Raw genomic sequence first — 22,539 nt, forward strand, 5'->3', positions numbered from 1 at the left:
TTCTGCAAAAGGTTTGAATTATTTTGAATCCCAAAAGAAGATATCGAGGCTGAGCAGGGAATCATGGGAGTGATCCTCACTGTAGCTTCAGTGTTTAGCCAGCTCTGCATGTGGTGGACACTGTAGCTTCAGTGTTTAGCCAGCTCTGCATGTGGTGGACACTGTAGCTTCAGTGTTTAGCCAGCTCTGCATGTGGTGGACAATGTAGCTTCAGTGTTTAGCCAGCTCTGCATGTGGTGGACAATGTAGCTTCAGTGTTTAGCCAGCTCTGCATGTGGTGGACACTGTAGCTTCAGTGTTTAGCCAGCTCTGCATGTGGTGGACACTGTAGCTTCAGTGTTTAGCCAGCTCTGCATGTGGTGGACACTGTAGCTTCAGTGTTTAGCCAGCTCTGCATGTAGAGACACTGTAGCTTCAGTGTTTAGCCAGCTCTGCATGTGGTGGACACTGTAGCTTCAGTGTTTAGCCAGCTCTGCATGTGGTGGACACTGTAGCTTCAGTGTTTAGCCAGCTCTGCATGTGGTGGACACTGTAGCTTCAGTGTTTAGCCAGCTCTGCATGGCTCTGTAAAGCTTTCTGCGTTCTAACCTCTCTCCATGTTTCATCTCCAACATTGATCCTAGTTTGAGCAGCTTTCTGCTGCTGGAGCTTATTAGAAACATGCAGAGGCTTTTTAGCTCGGGTACAATCACTTCTATCTGAAGCAGTTCCACTGCCCGCTTCCATCGCTGCAACACCTGTTCACCTGATAACTGCTCTCATATCTGGCAAACCCAGGGGCGTCCAAAACGGCCTTCAAAGCCCCGCCTACCTTCTCTGGTCCAATCAGATCCAGAGCATTCAGGAGCAGAATCTAAAGTTAGAAGGAGGACATACTGGCTGCTGCATTGTTGTCAGAGAAGCTTCAACACAGCAGGTTTCCTTCATGATCACACAGGAAGAGAGCAGCTCTCTGATTGGCTGACTGATCACAGAGGAAGAGAGCAGCTCTCTGATTGGTCCTTTCACTTCAACATGTCTCCTTCATGTCTGATCACAGAGGAACAGAGCAGCTCTCTGTGCTTTATCTCACAGACTGCTCCTTTAATTCACTTTAGGGACTTTGTTCAACACAACATGAGAAAGTTTGACGTCCAACAATCAGAAGAAGAATGTTGAACAGGTCCGAGCCTGAAGCAGCAGCTCTGCCTGTTCACACCCTGCTGGGAATCAAACCCACGACGAGCTTCACCGAGAGCTACAGGCGGTTCAAACGGGACTTTAAAGAACTGTTGTGGTTTATAATCCAGATTATGGCTCAAAGTCCACCGGGGTCAGGAAACAGCAGACTGAACCCAGAGCAGGAGGACCGGACCGAGTCTGGACTCAAATATGAGTCCAAGATGATGTTCAGTGTGTGTGTGTGTGTGTGTGTGTGTGTGTGTGTGTGTGTGTGTGTGTGTGTGTGTCGGTCACACACGGGAGTCTGACTGCCAGTTAAACTCATAAATCATCTCCAGGCGCCACATCATCACGCAGCTCCTCTCAGCAGCAGTCTGAACTGAAACCTCTTTAAATCACGATCAAACCGATTAATCGACTAACCGATCACCGATCACCTCGAAGCCTCGTGTTCAAGCAGCACGCGCAGGAAGAAAAACGACTTCCACTGTTTCAAAGTTTCACAACTAAAAGGTGAATGAGAGGAAACTTACGTGAGTGTGTTTTCAGCCTGTGGAGAAGTCGCGTGGAGCCGTGCGGTCCTGCGTGTGTGCGGGGCGGTGCGGGAGAGCGGACTGACTGACCTCCTGCTCGACACAAAGCACAAACACTACTCTCTCTCACTCACTCACTCACACACACACACACACACACACACACACACACACACACAGACTCCAGTGTCCCACCATGTGGCAGATATGAGTATTAACCCGTCAGATAGCCTCCTTTAACCCTTAAATCCCCGCCCAGCACGCGCACCGCCCAGCACGCGCACCGCCCAGCACGCGCACAGCCCGGGATTAAACCGTCACTTCAGCACCAGAAGGAGACAAATGTTTGAGTGTTTACGGCAGTAATTCATCAGGGTTTGAACCAATCACACGTTAGAAGACTAATGGTGTTGTAAGGAAGCCTAAAGAGGACAAACATCCAAACATTTTGGGAATCTTGATGAGTTTGGATGTTCCTCTTTGACCCGGGATCAAATACAGTATATTTCATTTTATCTGAACATGACGCTGCTTTGATACAGCGTCATCATCTCGGTGTTTTCCCGGGTTAATGACTTGATTGTCTTGTTATCGCGAGATAACGAACCTGCGGTTTCGTTCATCTCGTTGCCTCATAAGAACTTTTCCTTCATGACGTTTTAACAGTTTGATGAAGAGCAGAAACGTTTCAGGAGCTCCTTCTGTACTCTCACACTTCAGTTTTAAAACTTTTATTTTGAAAAAATAAATTCATAGATTCACAGCTGTTTCTACTTCCTGTTTTGTAGTTTTTATAACTTTGTGTGACTTAAACACAAAAACACTGTTATAATAAAAATAGATTGGAAGTGGAAAAAAAGTGCGGCGCATCTCGTTTTGTCAGGATGACATCGCCGGTCTCCATGGCGATGACGATTTTTATCTCTCGATATCTCGAAATAATGGCTGAATTTAAGATCGTTGTCACGTTAAAAACAGCGAGATAAGAGTACGCCTAAAGAAACATCACTTTTCTATCCGTGATAACGAGAACACGCCAACAGCTCGCCGCGCCAACGGAACTCGTGCTCACCGTCTAGATCGAGCCAAGACATCGTAATCGTGTTTGTGCGATCACATCGTAATCGTGTTTGTGCGATCACATCGTAATCGTGTTTGTGCGATCACATCGTAATCGTGTTTGTGCGATCACATCGTAAACACGTTTGTGCGATCACATCGTAATCGTGTTTGTGCGATCACATCGTAATCGTGTTTGTGCGATCACATCGTAATCGTGTTTGTGCGATCACATCGTAATCGTGTTTGTGCGATCACATCGTAATCGTGTTTGTGCGATCACATCGTAATCGTGTTTGTGCGATCACGACTTCTTCTATGGAAGCTTTCGGTTAAACGTGAGACTGGAGAGAACGTGTGAGCGACCTCGTGGTCACGTGAGGAGACGATGAAGAGCTCAGTGTTGGAGCGGTTCGTCTCTGATAACAGCGTTCATATTTTTATCGCGTCTGTCCTGCTGGGGGGGAGGGGGGGGGGGGGAGGGGGGGGTGAAGTCAGTCTGAGTACAATGCTCCTCCACACACACACACAGGGTGGCTCAGTGTGTGACCAGCATTAGCCTGTAAATGGAGAGACTCTGCAGCTCGGTACGGTCGTGATCACACCCTCACGGCGGGGCGAGCAAGTATGACGCTGCAGGCGAGAGAGAGAGAGAGAGAGAGAGAGAGAGGGGCGAGGGACTGAGCGAGCACTTTCTGACTTCAGAGCGACACTCCGGATCACGACACTCATCTCTTTATGTCTGCACTGACGTCTCAGCTCGGTCCACGCCGCTCTCATTATTCACCACAGAAAGACGTCAGAGGTCACGGAAAGGTCACGAGACAAACAGCAACACAGCACCGCTCCAGAAAGAGGTTCTGAAGCGGGTCAGTCAGAGTCCATGTGGATGTGTCACATTAAATACATTTATATGGAGGTTGTGACGTCGTGTTTGTGAGAATCATTAAAGACAATCTGTGAAACACAAACCAACTTTAAACTGTTTATTGACAAAGTCCAGTTCATGATCCTAAAACCTCAGGAACTTTAAAATCTGTTCTACCTCTGTGGTCCAGAGGGACGCCGGCACCCAGTGAGCAACAGCCCGCTGAAAACTTGAGGGCGCTCCCGAGTTAAATTAAAAAGTCGTTCATCTGAAACTTTCACAGCTCAAAGAACGATAAGTGCAAACATCTCTGAGCAGAGCTCGACGCTCCGCAGGGAAAAGAAAACATTTGATTTAAAAAACACAAGGTAGTGAAGTGTCTCCACAGGGGGGCGGAGCTCGGATAAAGTGCGAGTGAAAATGGTCTTTGTTGGAGGTCAGGGTTTGAGCGCGGCGGCCATGTTGGTGAGGACGGACGACTTGAGCTGAGGGAGGAGGCTGATCCTCATCAGTTTGCTGCTCGAGTATTTGTTCCTCACCGCCTGCACGGGAACAAAAGGAAGGTCGAGTGTCAGAGCCACACTGAATGAGCACATGGCGGCGTTTGAACACGCCTCACCTGGAACTTGGTCTTCCCGTCGTTCACCGTCACCACGTTCTTGGCGATGTGCTGCATGACGGGCTGCAGGTGAGCCTGGTCGTACGTGGAGTAATGCTGCTGCGTGGCCGACTGACACACAAACACACGTTAAGAGCGCTCTTCACACTTTGATGGAAAGCTTCGGTTCCACACTCACCCAGGGCACGCCGTCCAGCAGCAGCTGGGAGAGACACAGGGCGGCGGCCGCCACCTCAGACGGCCGGTAGTGAACCATGTCGTAGTCGACCAGGGTCAGCTCCATCAGGTATTTGGCCAGCGTGTGGCGCTCTACATCAGACTGAGACACAAACACCACAGAGGTAAGAGTCTTCACAGTACCACATGTGTCCACCGGGGGGCGAGATTTACCCCAAGGTGGGGAATTCTGAGTTTCTGGTTTCAGATCCAGGCGGTCCTCTCTGAGCCGAGTAGAACCTGCGACCACCTTACCTGCAGCTCGCCATGGAACTGAAGTCTGACTTCACAGTAAAGAGATGAGCGCAGTAACTCACGCTCGCCACTTTGGACGCCCGTCGGAGGAAGTGCAGAGGAAGAGGACGGCCGAGCTGAAAGTTCAGGCTCCTCAGAACCAGCTGCTCCATCTCCAGAATCTGAGACTTGGTGAAGGCGTTGTCCGTGATGTAGGCGAAGTCTCCCACCTCCGGAGCGTACATCTCCTCGTACTTACACGCCACCAGCATGGCGGTCACACCGGCCAGCTGGAGCTTCCTGCGAGACACCGGCTGGACCTGCGGCGGCACGGGAGGACCAGGGTTTCTACACGGCGCTCGTTGAAAACACAGGCGTGATCATGAGACGGGCCTTACCTGCAGGAAACGGTCCAGGACGGCCACCGTGAGGTACAGAGTCTCCTGCAGCAGCTGGAACCTGGAGTGGACCTGGACCAGCCAGTCCACCAGCAGAGCGCGCATACGCTCCGTGATGTCATAACCCTGCATGTAGTCCGCCCGCACAGCCTGCTCCACCTGAGGACACGGCGAGGAAAGGACAACACGCTAAGACAGGTGAGCAGGAGAGGACATAAAGATGGATGCAGAAGAGTCCAGCTGATCCGGGTCAATCACCTCCAGGACGTGCAGATACTTGTAGATGTCTTTGACGTATTCCGAGCAGAGCTGCGGCTGGTCCGCGTCCTCTTCGTCCACGTCCTGCACGGCGAGCAGCGCCTCGGAGAACGCCTGACACAACTCCTCCTCCTCCTTCATGGACACGTCAGCCGACTCCTCTGAGACCGGGGGGAGGGGGTCTGCAGGAGCCGGTACCTGGACTACTACTGGAGGGACCACCTGGACCGATGAGGGTTTGACTTTGTGGGCTGGACCTGAAGGTTTGGCTCGTCCTGGTCTCTGAGTGTTTAAACAGACACATGGTTAAAGTGAGTCTGGCTTTGTGATCTGGTGCTATGGACACATGAAGCAGCAGCACGTGTCCAGGTGTGCTTTCATGTTACCTTCGTGTTGACAGCAGCTGCAGGGACGTTGTTGGTGATCTCTCCCAGAGCGGCTCTCCTCACACCTGCTGCCGGGTTTTTGGACATCTTCACCGGGTTCTCTGCGGCAGAGAGGAGCTGGAGGAGACGAACAGACCTCCATCAGAACAGAGCCTCGTGCAGGCTAACAGAGAGCTAACAGAGAGCTAACAGAGAGCTAACAGCTGAACTCGTTTCAAATTAATAAAAATGAAATAAAAACTCACCGCAGCTCGAACTTCGACTGAAGACATTTTAAAACGTTCTTATGATAAAACTAAAACGTGACTTTATCTTCACACCACGCAGGAAACAACCGAGAATTAGAATCTCTTCAGAGCAACAACACGGAGACGAGCAGCTTTCAAATACAGCGTCATCCAATCTGATTGGTTGCGGCCTGGCTGTGAACGCTTCTGATTGGCTAACGATCCAGCGTTGGTGCTGCATTCACGTAGTGTCGGACACATCGGAGAAACGAGTTACCGGAGTGGTAAAAACACATATGAACACCTGCTCATATCGGAACAACAGGTGACGTCACCACCTGATGGGTCAGAACACGTTCTGTTCATGTTAACATCCATTTATTAATTCGCATTTTACACATTAACTTTATGCTCAAATCTAAAATCTAACAGTTAAATTCAATCACCTTCTTCGAAGCATTTTTTGTATTGTCATTTCTCCCAAACTTTAATCACGTAAACAACCCCCCCCCCCCCCCCCCAGCACGACCACACCCCCCCCAGCACGACCACACCCCCACGCGGGAGAAGTTAGGTAGACATGTAGATGAATTCAACATGGCGGGTAAAATACTCTTTTTTTCTTCAGTAATTTTTTCGGGCTTTTTATAGTTAGAGAGAGAACGTGGATAGATACGGAGCTCAGGAGGGGGGGGGGGGGGGGTGACATGCAGGAGGGGGCCTCGGAACGCCAATGTAAGGACCGTGGCCTCCATACATGGTTCATATTAACTTTTTGTTGAACTGACATATTTTCTATGAAGCGCTCGTGTTTATGTTAGAGAATGAAAGTGAACACAGTGAAGTCCATCCATCATCTTCATCAGGTGAGTCTCAGGTGAGTCTCAGGTGAGAGGCCACAGCTGATGCATGTGTTTGAGAACATGCAGACTCCACACAGAGAGGCTCCTGACAGACAGAGATTCAAACCAACAACCTCCTCGCTGTGAGGGGAGGAGCTAACCACTGCAGCCCCGTGCATCTCCACGCTGAACTCAGAAGTGGGAGCGAGATGTTTGTTCCACCTTCTCACCGTAAACAATAGGACATGGAGCCAGAAAGCAGCGAGCACACCCGAGCCCTTCCAGAGAGGGGGCGTGGTCAGACACAGCTCATTTACATATTTAAAGCTACAGACACAGAAACAGCCTGTTCTGAGCAGGGCTGAAATAGAGGGGTTTATAGACATGATCAAATACAGGATCAGAGTGGATTTACAACAACACACTTCACACACATGATGAAGAGGAGCGAGGACACTGATTTCACCTGAAGAAGAGGAGGAGGTCATGTGACCTTTAATGTTTTAGTGAATGACGTGTAAACATGAAGGTTAAAACAGGCTCAGGAAACAAGAGTCACAAAGAAACTTTATATAGTCTTCAAGTATTCAAAACTGTTAAATAAGTACAAGATGTGTTCAAATGATTTACATATGGGACAATATATGCACCGCCCATTTTAATTCTCTTTACATGTGTCCCACTACCCACGCAACACGCTAACACGTCCGCAAACTATTCACATTTGATTTTTTATTGAGTTTTTTCACTTTTTGGATCAGTGGGGGGTCTGGACAGCTGTCTATGGGACAAAGAGCACAGAGACGTTACACCTGGAACAGCTTACAGTGTAGGATGGAGACGTCCGACGAGGGGGGGGGGGGGGACAGACCGAGCCGGGGGCAGAACGGCGATTAGCTGCTGGTGATATGAACAGTACGCATCAACACGGGGGGGAAGTGGGTTAACATTCAGTCTCAGTTGATCCCTTGATCAGGTGGTTGACTTCAAAAATCAAAGCTTAAATAATATACAGGAGGACCGACGCCGGGCGCCATCTGTGATTGGTGGGGGAGTGTTTGATCTGAATGTGTCAGAGAGCTCTGCGTTAAGGCACCTAATGCTGCGTGACGAACAGAAAGGACAAAACAGACGTGTGTGAGCACCTGTAAAGAAAACACAGAGAAATAGTTTGTATGCTACAGCTGACAGAACGGGTATTCAACGGAGGTCACAGCGAGCGGCGCCTCCGTCTAACAGAAGAGTTCAAGGTCACACGGGAGGTGAGGAAACTAAATTAGCACCATAGAAGAAGAAAAGAAAACATGATTAGACGTTAGAATAGTTCCCACTGTGATTCTCCTCCTCAGACTCTAGTGTTGACATGATTACTTCAGATGATGACGAGTGTGCCGTGGCGTCCGAGCCGCTCGTTCTGTACATGACTGAAAGCAGGTAGGTAGCCTTTATGAGGGGGCGGGGGTCTGTAGGGTCAAAGTCCAGAGGGGTGCATCACGAAGCCAGTTCAACACACCGAGGGTTTCTCTGTCAGACGCCATCAGGAAGCTGCTGTGTTTAAGACGTCACGTCTGCTGAAGGAGCGCGGCGCTGCATGAACTTCTTCAGCTCATCTGAATTTTTATTGGTCGATTGTGCCGTCAATCAAACGATCAGCGCTTCGATCTTTAGGTGGGAGACTTTCACGAACACGACTCGACGATTCAGCCAATTCAAAGTCAAATTCATTGATCCGGTATGCAGTGATCCCTGGACACTAATTCATGGTATTGGTCGGTTACCATGGCGATCGAAAGAGAAGCAGCTTCGTGACACAGGAGACTCCAGACAGGCTTTAAATCTGGCGTCATGATACACCCCTCGCCGTGCCATGTTCCCGTTATCGAAGGCACGCGGCCATTTCTGATTCTAGTAAACTCTGCGTGCTTTGATCGGCGTCATCGATTTATTTACAGAGCGGGGGGGGGGGGGGGTCAAAGGAAAAAAGAAAATTAAAAAAATATATTTCATGTTGTGAGGGCGTGAACGCGGCAGGCGTCGCTCTACATGCTGCACGCCGGGCGACCAGCTGACCTTAGTGTGGCGTGTATAAATCATAAACACGATTAAACCTCACAGAGACGCACGTGACGAACGTACACAGGAAGAAGTTGTGCTGACCATTTGTGAAAGAGGGACGCTGCTGTGATAAGGAGAACATGGCACCTGATCCTGTCATAATGCCTCTGGACCAACCACACGCCACGCTGACTTCAGCGCAGCCCGTCACACGCACGTTACAAACTATGAGACTAAAATAATCAACAGTTGAATAAAAACCTGCCTATGAGACAGAGGGAATAGTCACTGTACACTTTCTACAATATCCATGTCCATTATGAATATAACAAGTGCATTCACTGAAGGGGAGACCTGAAACAAACGCTCGTGTTTCCCACATCAGGACCAGCTGATCAAACATCAGGGACGTGGACCGATGTTCTCATGAACGTGATTTAAATCCTCGCCTGACGTGAAAAACGGACATTTGTTTCAGGTCAACAGCACCTTCCAGTAAAGTTCATTCAGGTTCTCTTTATTTTTCAGCAATTTCTGTTGTGTTTTTAAATTACTGTAGTTGTTTTACATCAACGCGGGGTCGATCAGAGTCATCTGTATTTACAGGGAGCTGGAGTGATGAGCTCCACAGCTTATGCATTGAGCCGCAGTGACTGATCCTCTCTCCTCCTAGAGGAGATATCGATGTCTATCGAGTCTTTGCCCACGATTAGTCGGAGCCGCTTCGCTGGAGGAAGTGGAATGAAATCATCTTCAAACTCGTTGTCAAAGTAATCATCGTCCTCGTCCTCCTCCTCTTCCTCATCATCCTCATCGTCATCGTCCTCGTCGTCATCGTCCTCCTCAGACGAGGGCTCCGCCAGGACCTTCTTGGTCCGATGTCCCCCGTTCCTGGCCTCCAGACTCTGGCTCATGTCCCCGTTAGACTGGGATATCCTGCGGGCGTCGTCCTCCCTCTTCAGCTGGATCTTCAGTTTGGTCGAGTTGCTGTGCACGCCGGGGCTGAAGCCGTTATTCAGCTTGGCGATGTACGAGCTGCCTTTGTCCTTGTCGTGGTCCTTGCTGAACTTGATGCTGATTTTGCTGGAAGATGCCGAGTTGACGGCGGTGGTGGAAAGGTTCGATGAGCCGATGGAGTCGCTGGCGTCGTTGGTCTTGCTGCTGCTGCTGTCCCTCCGCCGGCGGAGGGTGAGTTTGGGGATTCCCGTGCTGTTCTCCAGGATCAGCTGAGCGTCGTATCGCGTGATCCGACGTTTCTTCTTCCCCTTTTCCTGCGACCTGCAGCTGCTCTTACCTTTGTCCCTGCGGAGGGATTTGCTGCCGTTGGCGACCCCGTTGTAGTCCCTGTGTCTGTCGGCGAAGCCGAGCAGAACATTCCCACAGTCTGAAAAGTTCGGGGCGTGCCCAGCAGCCATCGGTATGAAAGGCTCGCCGTACGAGTCCTCACACTTAATCGTCCTCTCGGCGCCCGGCCGCGTCAGGCGTTTTCGCCTGCACGAGCCTCTCCGGGCGTAACCCGAGGCTAGCGCCGGCTGCTCCAGTGTGACACCATGGTGGAGGTATTCCTCCATGTCGGCCGGCTCTGTTTTTATGACCACACCACCAGGGACCGGGCTCAGGCCATCCATGGCGCTGGGCTCCAGTTTGACGGCCCCTGCTGTTTCCTGGGCTTTAATGAGGGTCCGTGTGGACCTGCGAGTCCTGTAGGTGGAGCAGTTGCTGCTCTGCACGTGGGACAGAGTTCCGTTTTCCTTGGCAGCGTGCCGGGTGAGGCAGCCCCGCTGCACCAGCTCCTGTCCCTCCTTCTTTACTGTGACACTTTTACACAGCGACACCTTCGAGTCCCTGAGACCCAGCTGAAGAGTCTCCCCTTTGGCCAACGCCTTAGGCTCCGCCCCCCGCCTGCGACTCCGCAACTGGACTTTACTTAGTGAAGGCTTGGATTGGGATTTGAGTCTCTTTGGTACCCTGTTATTGTGAACTCGACCTTGTTTGGAACATGAGGTAGTTAGGGCTCTGTTCAAAGTCTGTCTGGATTGAGTCCTGTTTTTATACTTCAGGCCAGAGGAGGAGGAGGATGAAGATCTTTTTCTGGCAGCTGCTTAAACAAGAGAAACGCTTATTAGAATAAAAATGGACAAAGAGAAGCTGGTTTATTCAGAGTCCCGTTTGAGTAAAGGATGAATCTTACATTGATGTGTTTTTGGCATTTCCTGAGAGTCTACGTCCGTGTGGGAGCCGACAGAGTGACTGTCCGAGCTCGGGTGTCCCTCGCCCAGCTTCTTCAGCCTGTTGAGACGTTTGTCCGTCTCACGTAACCCGTACTTGCTGTTGATTACCGGCACTTCCACCGGCAGCCCTGCTTTGGATTTGAAAGCACCAGTGCCCCGCCTGCACGTGGAGATAAAAGGAATAAAACACATCAGTGATCGTTGAACCTCGAAGTCTCTTCCTCATACGACGTGTTGATAACTAAACTGATGGATCCACGTGCACGCTGCTTTCAGACATTCTGCACACATGAACTCTTCTAAAGGGGTTTTGTTGTTGCTGCTGAACTTACCGTTCACACGTATAGCATTCACAAAATTCATTATTTTCCCCAAAGAATCCGTCGCCGTAGTAACAGGAGATTTCCTCTCCGGGTTCGATGTCCCTCAGGACCTTCACGCAGGCCGTGTCCCGTCCCGTCGACACAAACTACACAGAGAAACAACACAGGCATGTTTTCAGAGTGAACAGCAGCTGACCCAAGGTTTCATTTCTTTTAAAATACGTCTTTCTTGTTTTCAAACGAGAGCCCACCTTGCAGTTCGGCCGACAATCTGAAGAAAGAAGAGACAAGACGAGAGGTTAGCGCCTCCGTGTTTTACTGAATCAGAAGTATTAGTTTGAGACTCGGAGAGAATGGTACCGTGATTGATGAACGCGGCCGGGCCCAGCCACAGCTGAGCACAGTTCTTGCGTGTCGAGTACATGACGCTGAAGTCGTTCTCGCCGTGCCGCAGCAGCATGTTCTCCTCGCTCTCCGACAGCTCGGCGATGCAGCCCACCAGGTACTCGATCTTATCGTTTCTTTTCCTGGGAAACGACAACAAGCAGAAGATTCAGACATTAAACACGTGACGACCTGTCCTGTTATTCTCAGATATCAAACATGGCCGCGTGTCCTCACCATTCTTTCGTTGCCACAATTTTGGCTCCATTTTGCTCCGATGAATAGCGATTACACGGGAGAATCTCAAAGCCGCTGTCTGTGGCAAACATCCGCAGATACACAAACACCTGTGCAGAAATGACAGTCAGTCATCGTGTGTTTGTTCAGCTGTGGGAGACGATCAGAGTCGATCTTCCGTAATCTGTCTTACATGCTGTTTGAAGAGCTTCTCTTGAGCTTTCGTCTTGTGCAGAAAAAGATTTCGCGACCAGTCTCCGGACGTCAGAGCTCTGAAAGCTTTGTCCAAGTTGTCGTGTTTCTTGAAGCGCTCGATCACCTCCTTCAGCTCCTCCTGTCTTCCCTTGACAGGTCGAAATCTGCCCGCACACAACGAACAAAACAACTTTCAGTGAAGAGATGAAATCTGCTGAACGTGCAGAATGTTTCCAGTGAGTGCGAGGAGACGTCACATCCAGCAGCTCATCTGAGAGAAACCTGCTCACCTGGTGTTCATCTTGTGAGTCTGAAAGCCGAGGTACGGGTCCAGGATGAGACTGGTTGTCAGGTCATCGTTCTCACAAAGCTCCTTGGCAGTCATTCCTGACGAGGGCACATAGCGCCTCTCTGCCTCCAGATTGGCTGCACTGAACCCTGCAGGACCCGAACACACACTGATGTTCGAGTTTCGGACTGAAGACCAGGATTCAATTTTGACTACATAAACACGTTCTACTCACTGCGGCTACATCTGCGGTTGCGGTTTCGAGAGTGACGCAGGGACGATCGTTGAGGATGCTGAGAGCGGGTCTGGCTCTGGCTCACAGGCTGCTCGCTTGTCAACTTGTTGCCGGGTCGTCTGCCATTTAATACCATGTTCTTGGATTCGCCCAGCCACTTCATTCCCACAAGCCCCCTGGTCCAGTTGCATTTAGTCTCCGAGATGAAGAAACACTCTCGAGTGGGGAAGACTGGGGTGTAGAGTTTGAAACCTGGAGGTGGAGCAGAAACACATTTGTGCTTAAATGACAACAAAACACACCGAGGCAGAAAAGTGCAGGTGGATGTGTCGACATCTCAAAGACGGCAAAGAAAGATGTTTTAAAGGATTCACAGGAACCAACTAACACGATGGATCCACGACAAACCAGAGAACAAAAACCAAAAGGTTCCTCTGTCACTCTGTTTAACGCTTTATCCTGTTGGAGGTTTGAGGAGGTTATAAAGCTCAACACTTGTATGAAGATTGATCTCACACGCACGTAAGAACAAGTCTGCATTGATCGTAGTCAAGAGACCGGGGGAAACCGACCTGAGGAAGACAATATGTTTACAGACAAGCTGATGACGTGATCACAGCAGCACACACAGCCACAGGACGGCAGCTTTCAGGAGCAGCTCACTCTTCATTATGCAGCGGACTCTGACGTTACATCCTGCGTTTCCACGGCAACGATAAACACTGTCTGTCATGGCGGCCACCACAACATGTTAGAAAGGTATAATTACAGATTTCTCTGTCTTTGATACCTGTTGGAATTATTTGAAGTAGTGTAAGAACTCAACAGTAAATATATAAATCAGGTTCAGTCCATTTATAGGGAAAAATTAGAATAAAATTCAACATTTTACACCTAAAAACTAAACTACAGACGTATATTTCTAGTCATTTTAAAGCCTTGGTCAACATTTTTAGAATGGTTTTCAAATTTGTTTTGCTTTAAATTGTTTTATTTGTTTATATTTTTTCATGCATTTACTTCTGTTTTGTTATTTCATTCCTGTTTTAGTCCTTCTGGGTTTTATCTATATCACTTTCTGCATGCTTTCATGTATGAAAGGTGCTTTATGAACACAGTGGAGTTGGAGCATTGAGTGTAAAATGATGCTATTGCGCCACTCAGTGGTGACTCCACAAACTGCACTGCCTCACATTACACACACATCAACTAAAGCTGTGTAAATATAAAGAACAGAGAACATGAAGGCGTCCGAGCAGGTTCACACTGATGTCATAAAACTGCTTGTTTTGTTAGAACATTTTCTGAAACGTTAGCAGAAACACTTGGAGATCGATGCATCAGAAACATTGAACATGTTAAGCTAAGAAGCTAACATTAGCCTCAGTGAAACAGACCCGGAAGGCCACACAGTTAGCATCAACAGCTCGCATTGTTTGCTAACAGCCGGTGTAGAGAGCATGCACCTCACTGAAATAACGACTAAGTGTGTTAAGTTAATAAACTACATTAAGCTTAAGTGTCTTTATTATTATGTACACTCGGCCTGCGTGCAGCTCCTAACAGTGTTAACCCCATAATGACCGGAGAGTAAGTGTAAGGGTGGATGCTCGGTGTGTTAGTGTATAAATGGAGTCTGCTGTATGTGCATTGTCTCAGGCCAGGCACGGTGAACACCGGCTCCGTTAGCACGAAGCTAACGCTTAAAGATCCCCCCCAAACATTAACCCCCCCCACCCCCGAAACGATGAACCGACCAACAAACACAAAAGGCCAGAACCAAATATCATAGGAGAGAGCAGGCAGCAGGTAATAATCAACACCACGTGTTTAACAACAAATCATCTCAAATATTAAATATCATAAAGACAAGTGTGTCAAAGATGAATCCATCTGAAACTCCTGCACATGTTCAACTCTCCCATCTTCACGAGATCAGAATTAAAAACCACCTGACAGGTAAAGTATCACTAGGTGTAAATACAACACAAAGCAAGACACAGCAGCAGGATTAAAGCAAACATATCCTGATTAAAAAAGTTTGACGTTAAGATTGTAGTTTTAACAATAAAAGATGTTGATCTGTCAACACTTGAGATTAAAATAAAAATAAATGCAGAGTTAGTAATGTTTTTTTTAGCTTCATATTATTTTCTCAATAGACATTTTCTCTTAATCTAACCCAAAACTCAACAATTGCATGTGTAATAGTTTTAATCTAAATTGCACTGAATGCGTGGGCAACATATTGGTGCAGATTTAGACAACTTTGCATCATTATTTTTAAAATGTTTTACCTAAACACTGGAGCCGATCTCTTCGCTGTGTGTCGCCGATGTCGCTTGATTCTTCACATTTTAATTTTAACCTGATTTAGTGAGAAAAACTATGTTAAATCTTGTCTGTCGTCAGAATCAACAACGTATTTCTGCTGGCATCAAACTTGTACTCCAGCAGGTTAGCTTCAGTTAGCTCGACGGGCAGCAAAGACAACAACAAGCCATTAAAAACGTCTCATTTCCTCGTGTGATGTTAGGATAATAAACTCCAGTCTCATGTGAATCAATCTGTCCAGCACATCAGGAGAAGGTCAGCTGCTCACACATCCAAATAAGTGACTTTAATGCGACCTAACCTACCGGAGCTAACGCAGGCTAACATTAGCTCGGTTTGTTTGATGTGGCCGCCATTAGTTAGCTTTACAGGCTACATATATAAACTGTAAGCGCATTAGAAGTCGAACATTTGTCTCTATAAACTGTCTACATAAGTCACTATAGCGCGTTTAATCAAAGCTGACGTTATTTGTTACCCGGTGAGCTAACCGTTGACGTTAAGCTCGAGCTCTCTCACGCGCTGGGAGCGATTTAAACGTCTCTTTTTTTAAACGGAAACGGAACAAACACGGAGAATACTCACTGTAAAACAGCCACGGAATAAATAAAACACCCGTCCTGCTTTAAAGTCATCCGATAAATAATGGCACCACGACACCCTGAACGAAAATATCACAGGAAACACTTTTTTTTTTTTTTTTTTTTTTTTTTTTTAAGAAATTCACATTTAAATTCAAGATGGCGGCCTAGCACAGCAAACACACAGCGAGCGGAGGGAGGAGGAAGGCAAAGCGCAGCCACCCAAGAGAAAGTAGATCCGATAAATACGCTGCTGTTCTCTCCCCTGTACGGACCGGAGTGAGACACACAACACCCCGAGAAAACTGAAACTTGAAAAGGTTGTCGCCCACCTGTCGTAGTGTTTGAAACAGTCTTCTTCTCAGTGTGCGTCAGTGACTGTCGGATGGACACTAAAGTAGTGCTGCATAAACAAACCTCTTTACGCTTCCTAAAGCATCCAGCAGTGGGTTCCGCTGGTTCTGCTCTGAGCAGAACCCCAGGAGAACCAAATGAACCACATCTATGTGGACGGAAATGTTTCTTTTTTATTTAATGGGGAAGATGCGTTATGCCATAATGTCAATCATACACAGCATGAATCTAGTTAATATTTATTGTTATATTGTTCTATGATGTGCCATGTACCACTATCACTTTATTATTTATATCTACTTGAACATAGCACTATATATATACATAGATAGATATTTATTTACTGCACTATAGTTCTGTTTACATCTTTAGTTCGATCCCACTTATACCTTCTTTTGTATCTACCTTTATCATTTTGTACTTTTAACTTTGTACGAACATCTTGACACTATATTATTTTATTCTCTTTTTATTTGGTTAAATGTTTAGTATAGCTGCACTGTTTTTGGAATTGAATGGCACTGAGGTTCTGAACAGAGAGTAAACATAGAGTAAAATCAGTGTTTTATTTGTGACCTCACAAGATTTGTTTGTTGATTTAACAACACATGCAATGAACACTGCTTCATCTGTTAATTACAAATATGATGCCATGCATACAGGTGTTTATGGCCGTGGCTGATTTGCTACCCTTTTCCCTGACTCAGCTTCAAGGATTAAAAGAGAAGCACCTGTTCCTCAGGTGTGTTCATGTGTCATTGCAAACTTTGCACATTTTGACACCTGCGTGACCCAAGCAGCTGCCTGTCCTACGTCTGTTCTTCTCCGACTTCTCCAATGACCTTCCTCTTGTTCTAAATCCAGACAGAGCAGTCACACGCAGATGATGGGACACTAAATTTACAGAGGTCGATCACGGAACGATCAACTTCTTTGACAGGGAGCTACAAACTGTTGTAAATTTAATTGATCCAAAACAAAGAGTGTTGTAATTAGATCACATTTGTTCCTGTGATACATGTAGAAGAAGTGAAATTCCTCGGTGTAATATCAGACAGCAGAATGAAGTGGTCAAAGCAGACAGAGAAACCTGTCAGAGGAGAGGTCCGGCAGTTTTTACCTCAGCTGCACATCTCTCTGGTTATACAAACATTACTTACTGTTACTTATAAATCATGAAGCATGGCGTCAGGGGAAAGGGCCTCCATGTGAAGACGGTGATTTAGGGATTAAAACAATTAGTTGAGGCTTCATGTGATGAGAGCAAACATTTCTGTTTTGACTGTTATCTTAAACATTTTTAAGGCTTGTCCAACTTGATACTGGAATGTATTTTGACCTCTGCAGCTACCAGTAGCCGTGTAGTTTTAGCACAATGATGGCGTCTGTACAGCAGTGATTGTTTCAAACACAGTTTCTTATCGGAGAAAAACTTTGGTATCCTGGAGTGCTGCCCAGAAACGGCCTGAACCTGGTAGGCGTAGAAACACGCCTCTCATTACATATTCCTCCTCTTTAGAGCTGATTAAAATGTGGGCTGCATCACCTCCTGCATGTGAGGGACTGTATGTAACTATGGAAACCACAGACGCCTTTCACACTGCATCACAGACATATATCTGCAAGTTTAAAGGATAAAATAACTTTATTCTGTTTTCTTACAGAAACTAAACAGTGAGCATGAAGACGTTCTCCATGTTCTCCATAGTAGAAAAAAAATTACATTATTTAATTTTAAATACTTCTTTAATCCCTGAAGGGGAAATTCTGGTTTAAACTCTCTTACTGAGAGACATGCTGCTCACACACATGGAGGCCTGAAATACACATGAGCTAACATGATCTGTGGACATGTGTCAGTGGAGAGATATCAGAGTATGGCTGCTACACAGGGACTGCACCAGAGCTGTTGAGGGTTTGGTGCCTTGCTCAAGAGAACCTTGGCGGGACTCGAGAAGTGATCTGGCACCTCTCCAACTTCCATTTGGGCTGTAACAGGACTGTAACAGCGCCCCATTAGTTCCCAGTGATGGTGAGAAAGTGCAGCACAGTGATGAGGTTCCTATGAAGTTTATAAAGTGACATTTAACCTGAAGTAATCTTTTCCATGTCAAAAAATAAACATTAATTAAAGAATATTTTATGATGATTTTGGACTTTTAAAGATATTTTTTGTGAAGTAGTTTCAGCCACTTTCAGACATTAACTTAATACTTAATCCCTATATTTTGGTTTGTGATTTTTAAGCTTTCTTTATCTAACAATCATTGTTACAAAAAATGAGAAATAAAAGACAGGAACATTTCATTTATTAACTTTGGTTTATTCTGCATTTTTTAGGGACCAATGAGGAGGCCTTGGGGTAGACGCAGGACACTCTGGGGAGTCTCTTGGCTGGCCTGGAACTCCTCAGGGTCCCACCGGAAGAGCTGGAGGAAGTGTCTCGGGTGAGGGAAGTCTGGGCATCCCTGCTAAGACTGCTACCCCCACGACCCGGCCCGGATAAGAGGCAGGAAATGGATGGATGGACAAACAGATATTTTTATTAAATTAATATAAGCAGCAAATTTAGACGACAAAATAAAATATAACATCTAAAATGATCAGAAAACACCAATAAAGAAATAAATAATCACTTCAAATAAATAAAATTGTGGGGTTTTACATTTGAATAATTAAGAAACGTTTAAGTCTTTTTTTTTAACACTACAAATGTTCCTCAGGCCAGACTGAGTGTGGAAGTCAGTTTGGGTTTTTAATCAAAAATATTTTGTCACCAATAAAATGTATAAAGTTGCTTTTAACCCTTGTAATGACAAACTTGAAAGTATTATTGACTTATTTTATGAACGCTAACATGTTGAAACAAACACGGTTCAAAGGAGAAGGCTGTGGCTCAGTGGGAGTCATTGTCTGGGTTTAATACCCCGATGTGTCAAACATTAAACGCACTGACAGATAAAAAGCAAAGACAACCCTGGACAGATGTTTGATGAAAAAAAAAGTTCGTTTAATAACGGAACGTCACTTCCGCTTCCGGGGTCGAAGTTGAAAATTGACGTCGTACGGCTTCTGCTCAGACGGTTCGCGGGAAACGTCCCAAAACAAATCCGTCCATTTGGGCACGCGACTAACCACGGAGCAGATTGTCGATTAATTGACCGGCTAAACGAATAAATCCGATCAAAACGACGTCTTTTTTAATTTGAGCTCAGCGCGGGATTTTAAACGAAAAACGTCACGAGCTAGCTTCTTTTTAAATAGCTCAGGCTAACACAGGAGCTAATCGTTTACTTTAATCGTCGGTTAGCTCGGCCCGGCTGTGGAGGGAAAGGTTACCCGCTGAGGACGCTTCAGAGAGCGGGGAAACATGGCAGAGAGGCCCGAAGACCTGAACCTCCCCAACGCGGTCATCACCCGGATCATCAAGGAGGCTGTGAGTGAACCAGGACCGACTATTACAATAATGTTTCTATAGCACACTAACCTGGTTATCCCGGGTGTATGTCCATGTTTTTGTACAGTTTTAGAGTGTTGAGGACTTTACCTGTAAATTGGGATGTTTACATTCCTCTCTAAGAGAATCCTTTAGTCACCTGACAGACAGAAACATGTTACAGCAGCAAAGCAGGATATAAATCACACAGTGCAAACATTAAATTAGATAACAATTAAAACGTGTAAGACGATACGATTACGATACGATATATTTCAAAATCTGAGACTGAAGAATGATGAAGATTCTTTATCATGTTTTATTACAATTCATTTTTCAGAGTACCAGTTTGAATCTTGACACCTCGATTAACCTTCACGCCCCGTCTCTAACTCACCTGTCGGATTAGATTTAGTGATCTGTAGAGCGTCTGAGTGTCCATCGCTCGACCCAGCAGTGTTCACCGGCTCCTCCTGGGGGATTACCGGGCCACGTGGGATTCATAATCCCCCTGCCAGCTCTGGGTCTACCCGGGGTCCAAAGGGAGGCGACCAAGAGGATGTCACTTCTCTGCTGCGTTTACAGAACTCTTCAGGACTCCTGGGCAGAACCTGGCACCTTTCTAGTAACCAGACCCACTTCCTTATTCTGGTTCACAGCTGGATTGAATCAGGACCCTCTGTCTCCCAACAGACCGTCCTGCAGCGTTTCCCCGACCGTTACATTTTACAGAGTTCTGTATCTATGAGGCACAAACATTTAAAAACAGCTTTCTGTTGTCACCGTTCAGAGTAAATGACTAAACGCCGATGTTAACTCCTCCACACCGTTTGATTTTCCTCTCAGCTCCCGGACGGGGTCAACGTCTCCAAAGAAGCGCGCAGAGCCATTTCACAAGCCGCCAGCGTGTTTGTGTTGTACGCCACGTCCTGGTAAGAAGCAGGAGACGCCATCACTCATTTCAGAGAGAGAGAGGACAGACCGCATCAGAATCAACCAATCACAGCTTTCCACAGTGTCTGATCTGTTCTTTGTGTCGTCACAGTGCAAACAACTTTGCCATGAAAGCGAAGAGGAAAACTCTGAATGCAGGAGACGTGCTGGCTGCGATGGAGGAGATGGAGTTTGAACGTTTCATGGAGCCGCTCAGAGACGCTCTGGAGGGTCAGTACGCCATCTTTGATTTCTCTGAACCTGCAGAAGACCGTCAGAGAGACGAGCAGAGTTCATCTCTCACCATCTTCTGTGTCAATACAAAGCAACACACTGTCGCCTTCAAAATAAAAGCACCACATCTTCTGATGTTTAGAAGGGGACACAGAAGGGAAGTTAATATTTAAGGATGCCGACGCTCGTGTGCTGTTAGGACACCAAATATTTGACCTGATAATTAACTTAAAGGTCATAAATGATAAAAACATGGCCGAGGATTTTGCTCCAATCTTTAGTTGGAGAAACAATAAACACGTCGTTCCTCTCAGCGGCGTGGTCGAGTTTCTGATGACCCGATATTGATCTGTTCTCTTCCACAGTTTACAAGAAGGGCCAGAAAGGCAAGAAGGAAGTGACGGAGCAGAAACGGAAAGACAAAGAGAAGAAGAACGACTCGGAGAACGACAAGAGCCGGGGGGAGGATGAAGAGGAGGAGGAGGGCATGGAGGAGGAGCCTGAGGTGGAGAACGAGGCGGTGGAGGAGGAAGACGAGGAGGAAGTGGAAAACTGATGAACAATCAACTGATCAGGTCATCGCGTGATGCGTTCAGGTTCTTCTGTGTCATTGGAGGAGAGAGAATCTGATGTCTTCCAACAAACAAAAGCACAAAGTCAAACGACGTCAGCTCTTCCTTTGTTTTGTCTTTTTATATTTCTGCTTCACCTGTTCTCAGTAAACAAACGACTGGTTAGGTAAACAATCTGTTTCTTTAGTTCACCACTAGAGGGCGAACAAGAACTCTAAACAGTGTTAAACCAGCAGGAGGTTAGAGTCCCAACACTGCACGTCTTGTTTCTAATCAGGAGACGACCTCCTGCCGAGCGTTCTGATTGCACAAAGACGTTTTTGTAACTCGGCCAGCGTGCAGGACTCTGACGTCTCTCTCCTCCAGCTGGATCCGGATCAGTTTGGTCCGACAGAATCCTGTGCAGCTAGTGAGTTTATAATAAAAAACATGGCGCCGGTGAGGTGGCTCGTCTTGGAACCATTTATACTTTTGTAATAAAATGTTTGATGTTACAGATTTTCAATAAATTTTGATAAAAAGTGCATCAAATCCTCATTGACCCTAAACACACACAGGGGAGCGGTCTGCCCTGACCTTATGATCTGGGTCCTGATCAGGGGGGCGTGTCCTGATACAGACTGATCTAAATTTGTCCTGCGTTAATACGAGCATGTATTACTGAACATCTGAAGGCGGAGTGACATCCTGCAGGGGGCGCTGGAGTCACATGGAGTCAAAGACTGGACGGTCCAGTTTGATGTTCAGCTGGTCACTAAAGAGTTTATTTGTAACACAGTTACCTCATGAAATAATCGATTAGCTCACCTCATAAGTATCTCGGCTCCATAATCGACCATAAACTCACATTTCAACTCAACTCTGAACAAATCTTTTCTAAATGTCAACAGCGCCTCTTTTTTCTCCGTAAGCTCCACAAACTTCAGGTTCACCATCAATCCACTCTGACAGTTCTCTATAAATGTTTCATTGAATCCATCCTCACATTCAACATCACCGCCTGCTTTGGTTCACTCACTCTCACTCGCCCACTCTATCTCTCTCTCTCTCTCTCACTCACCCCAACACTCTCAGTCAAATCATCAAAATAAGCAGTAAGATCATTGGTCAGGAACAGCAGTCACTCACTGACATCTACAACATCAGAGTCCTGAGACCCAGATCTCCACTGAGCCCTCACACAGCCTGCTGCCTTCAGGGCCCTCAGGTACAGGGCCCTCACTACACTCTGCTGCCTTCAGGGCCCTCAGGTACAGCACCCTCACTACACCCTGCTGCCTTCAGGGCCCTCAGGTACAGCAGCCTCACTACACCCTGCTGCCTTCAGGGCCCTCAGGTACAGCAC

At 46.9% G+C, this 22,539-nt stretch overlaps 3 protein-coding genes across 4 annotated transcripts; 1 reads left to right on the top strand and 2 right to left on the bottom strand.

Moving 5' to 3' along the window:
- Positions 1 to 3,941: 3,941 nt before the first annotated feature.
- Positions 3,942 to 6,009, bottom strand: LOC306821550 (G2/mitotic-specific cyclin-B2-like). Its single transcript, XM_079340062.1, has 8 exons — positions 5,978 to 6,009; positions 5,733 to 5,849; positions 5,347 to 5,628; positions 5,089 to 5,247; positions 4,774 to 5,010; positions 4,419 to 4,559; positions 4,241 to 4,351; positions 3,942 to 4,163 (listed from the first exon to the last, which is right to left on the bottom strand). The coding sequence occupies exons 1-8, from the start codon at positions 6,002 to 6,004 to the stop codon at positions 4,059 to 4,061; spliced, it is 1,179 nt and encodes a 392-aa protein (XP_079196188.1). The 5' UTR covers positions 6,005 to 6,009; the 3' UTR covers positions 3,942 to 4,058.
- A 1,347-nt stretch (positions 6,010 to 7,356) lies between these two features.
- kmt5b (lysine methyltransferase 5B) lies at positions 7,357 to 15,968 on the bottom strand. Of its 2 annotated transcripts, none has more exons than XM_079339473.1 (11): positions 15,670 to 15,968; positions 15,048 to 15,118; positions 12,751 to 13,002; positions 12,517 to 12,664; positions 12,225 to 12,390; positions 12,032 to 12,141; positions 11,771 to 11,937; positions 11,662 to 11,681; positions 11,420 to 11,556; positions 11,048 to 11,247; positions 7,357 to 10,957 (listed from the first exon to the last, which is right to left on the bottom strand). In XM_079339473.1, exons 1-11 carry the CDS (start codon positions 15,717 to 15,719, stop codon positions 9,489 to 9,491), a joined length of 2,790 nt encoding a protein of 929 aa, XP_079195599.1. In that variant the 5' UTR covers positions 15,720 to 15,968; the 3' UTR covers positions 7,357 to 9,488. The 2 variants fall into 2 exon arrangements, with proteins under 2 accessions (XP_079195599.1, XP_079195600.1); XM_079339474.1 differs by having other exon boundaries at positions 7,357 to 10,954; positions 15,670 to 15,966.
- A 3,080-nt stretch (positions 15,969 to 19,048) lies between these two features.
- pole3 (polymerase (DNA directed), epsilon 3 (p17 subunit)) lies at positions 19,049 to 21,717 on the top strand. The gene is made up of 4 exons (XM_079338683.1): positions 19,049 to 19,455; positions 20,302 to 20,387; positions 20,501 to 20,619; positions 20,988 to 21,717. Exons 1-4 carry the CDS (start codon positions 19,390 to 19,392, stop codon positions 21,176 to 21,178), a joined length of 462 nt encoding a protein of 153 aa, XP_079194809.1. The 5' UTR covers positions 19,049 to 19,389; the 3' UTR covers positions 21,179 to 21,717.
- Positions 21,718 to 22,539: the final 822 nt, after the last annotated feature.

The sequence above is a fragment of the Symphodus melops genome (genome assembly GCF_947650265.1).
Source record: "Symphodus melops genome assembly, chromosome: 3".
Classification (NCBI taxonomy): Eukaryota; Metazoa; Chordata; class Actinopteri; order Labriformes; family Labridae; genus Symphodus; species Symphodus melops.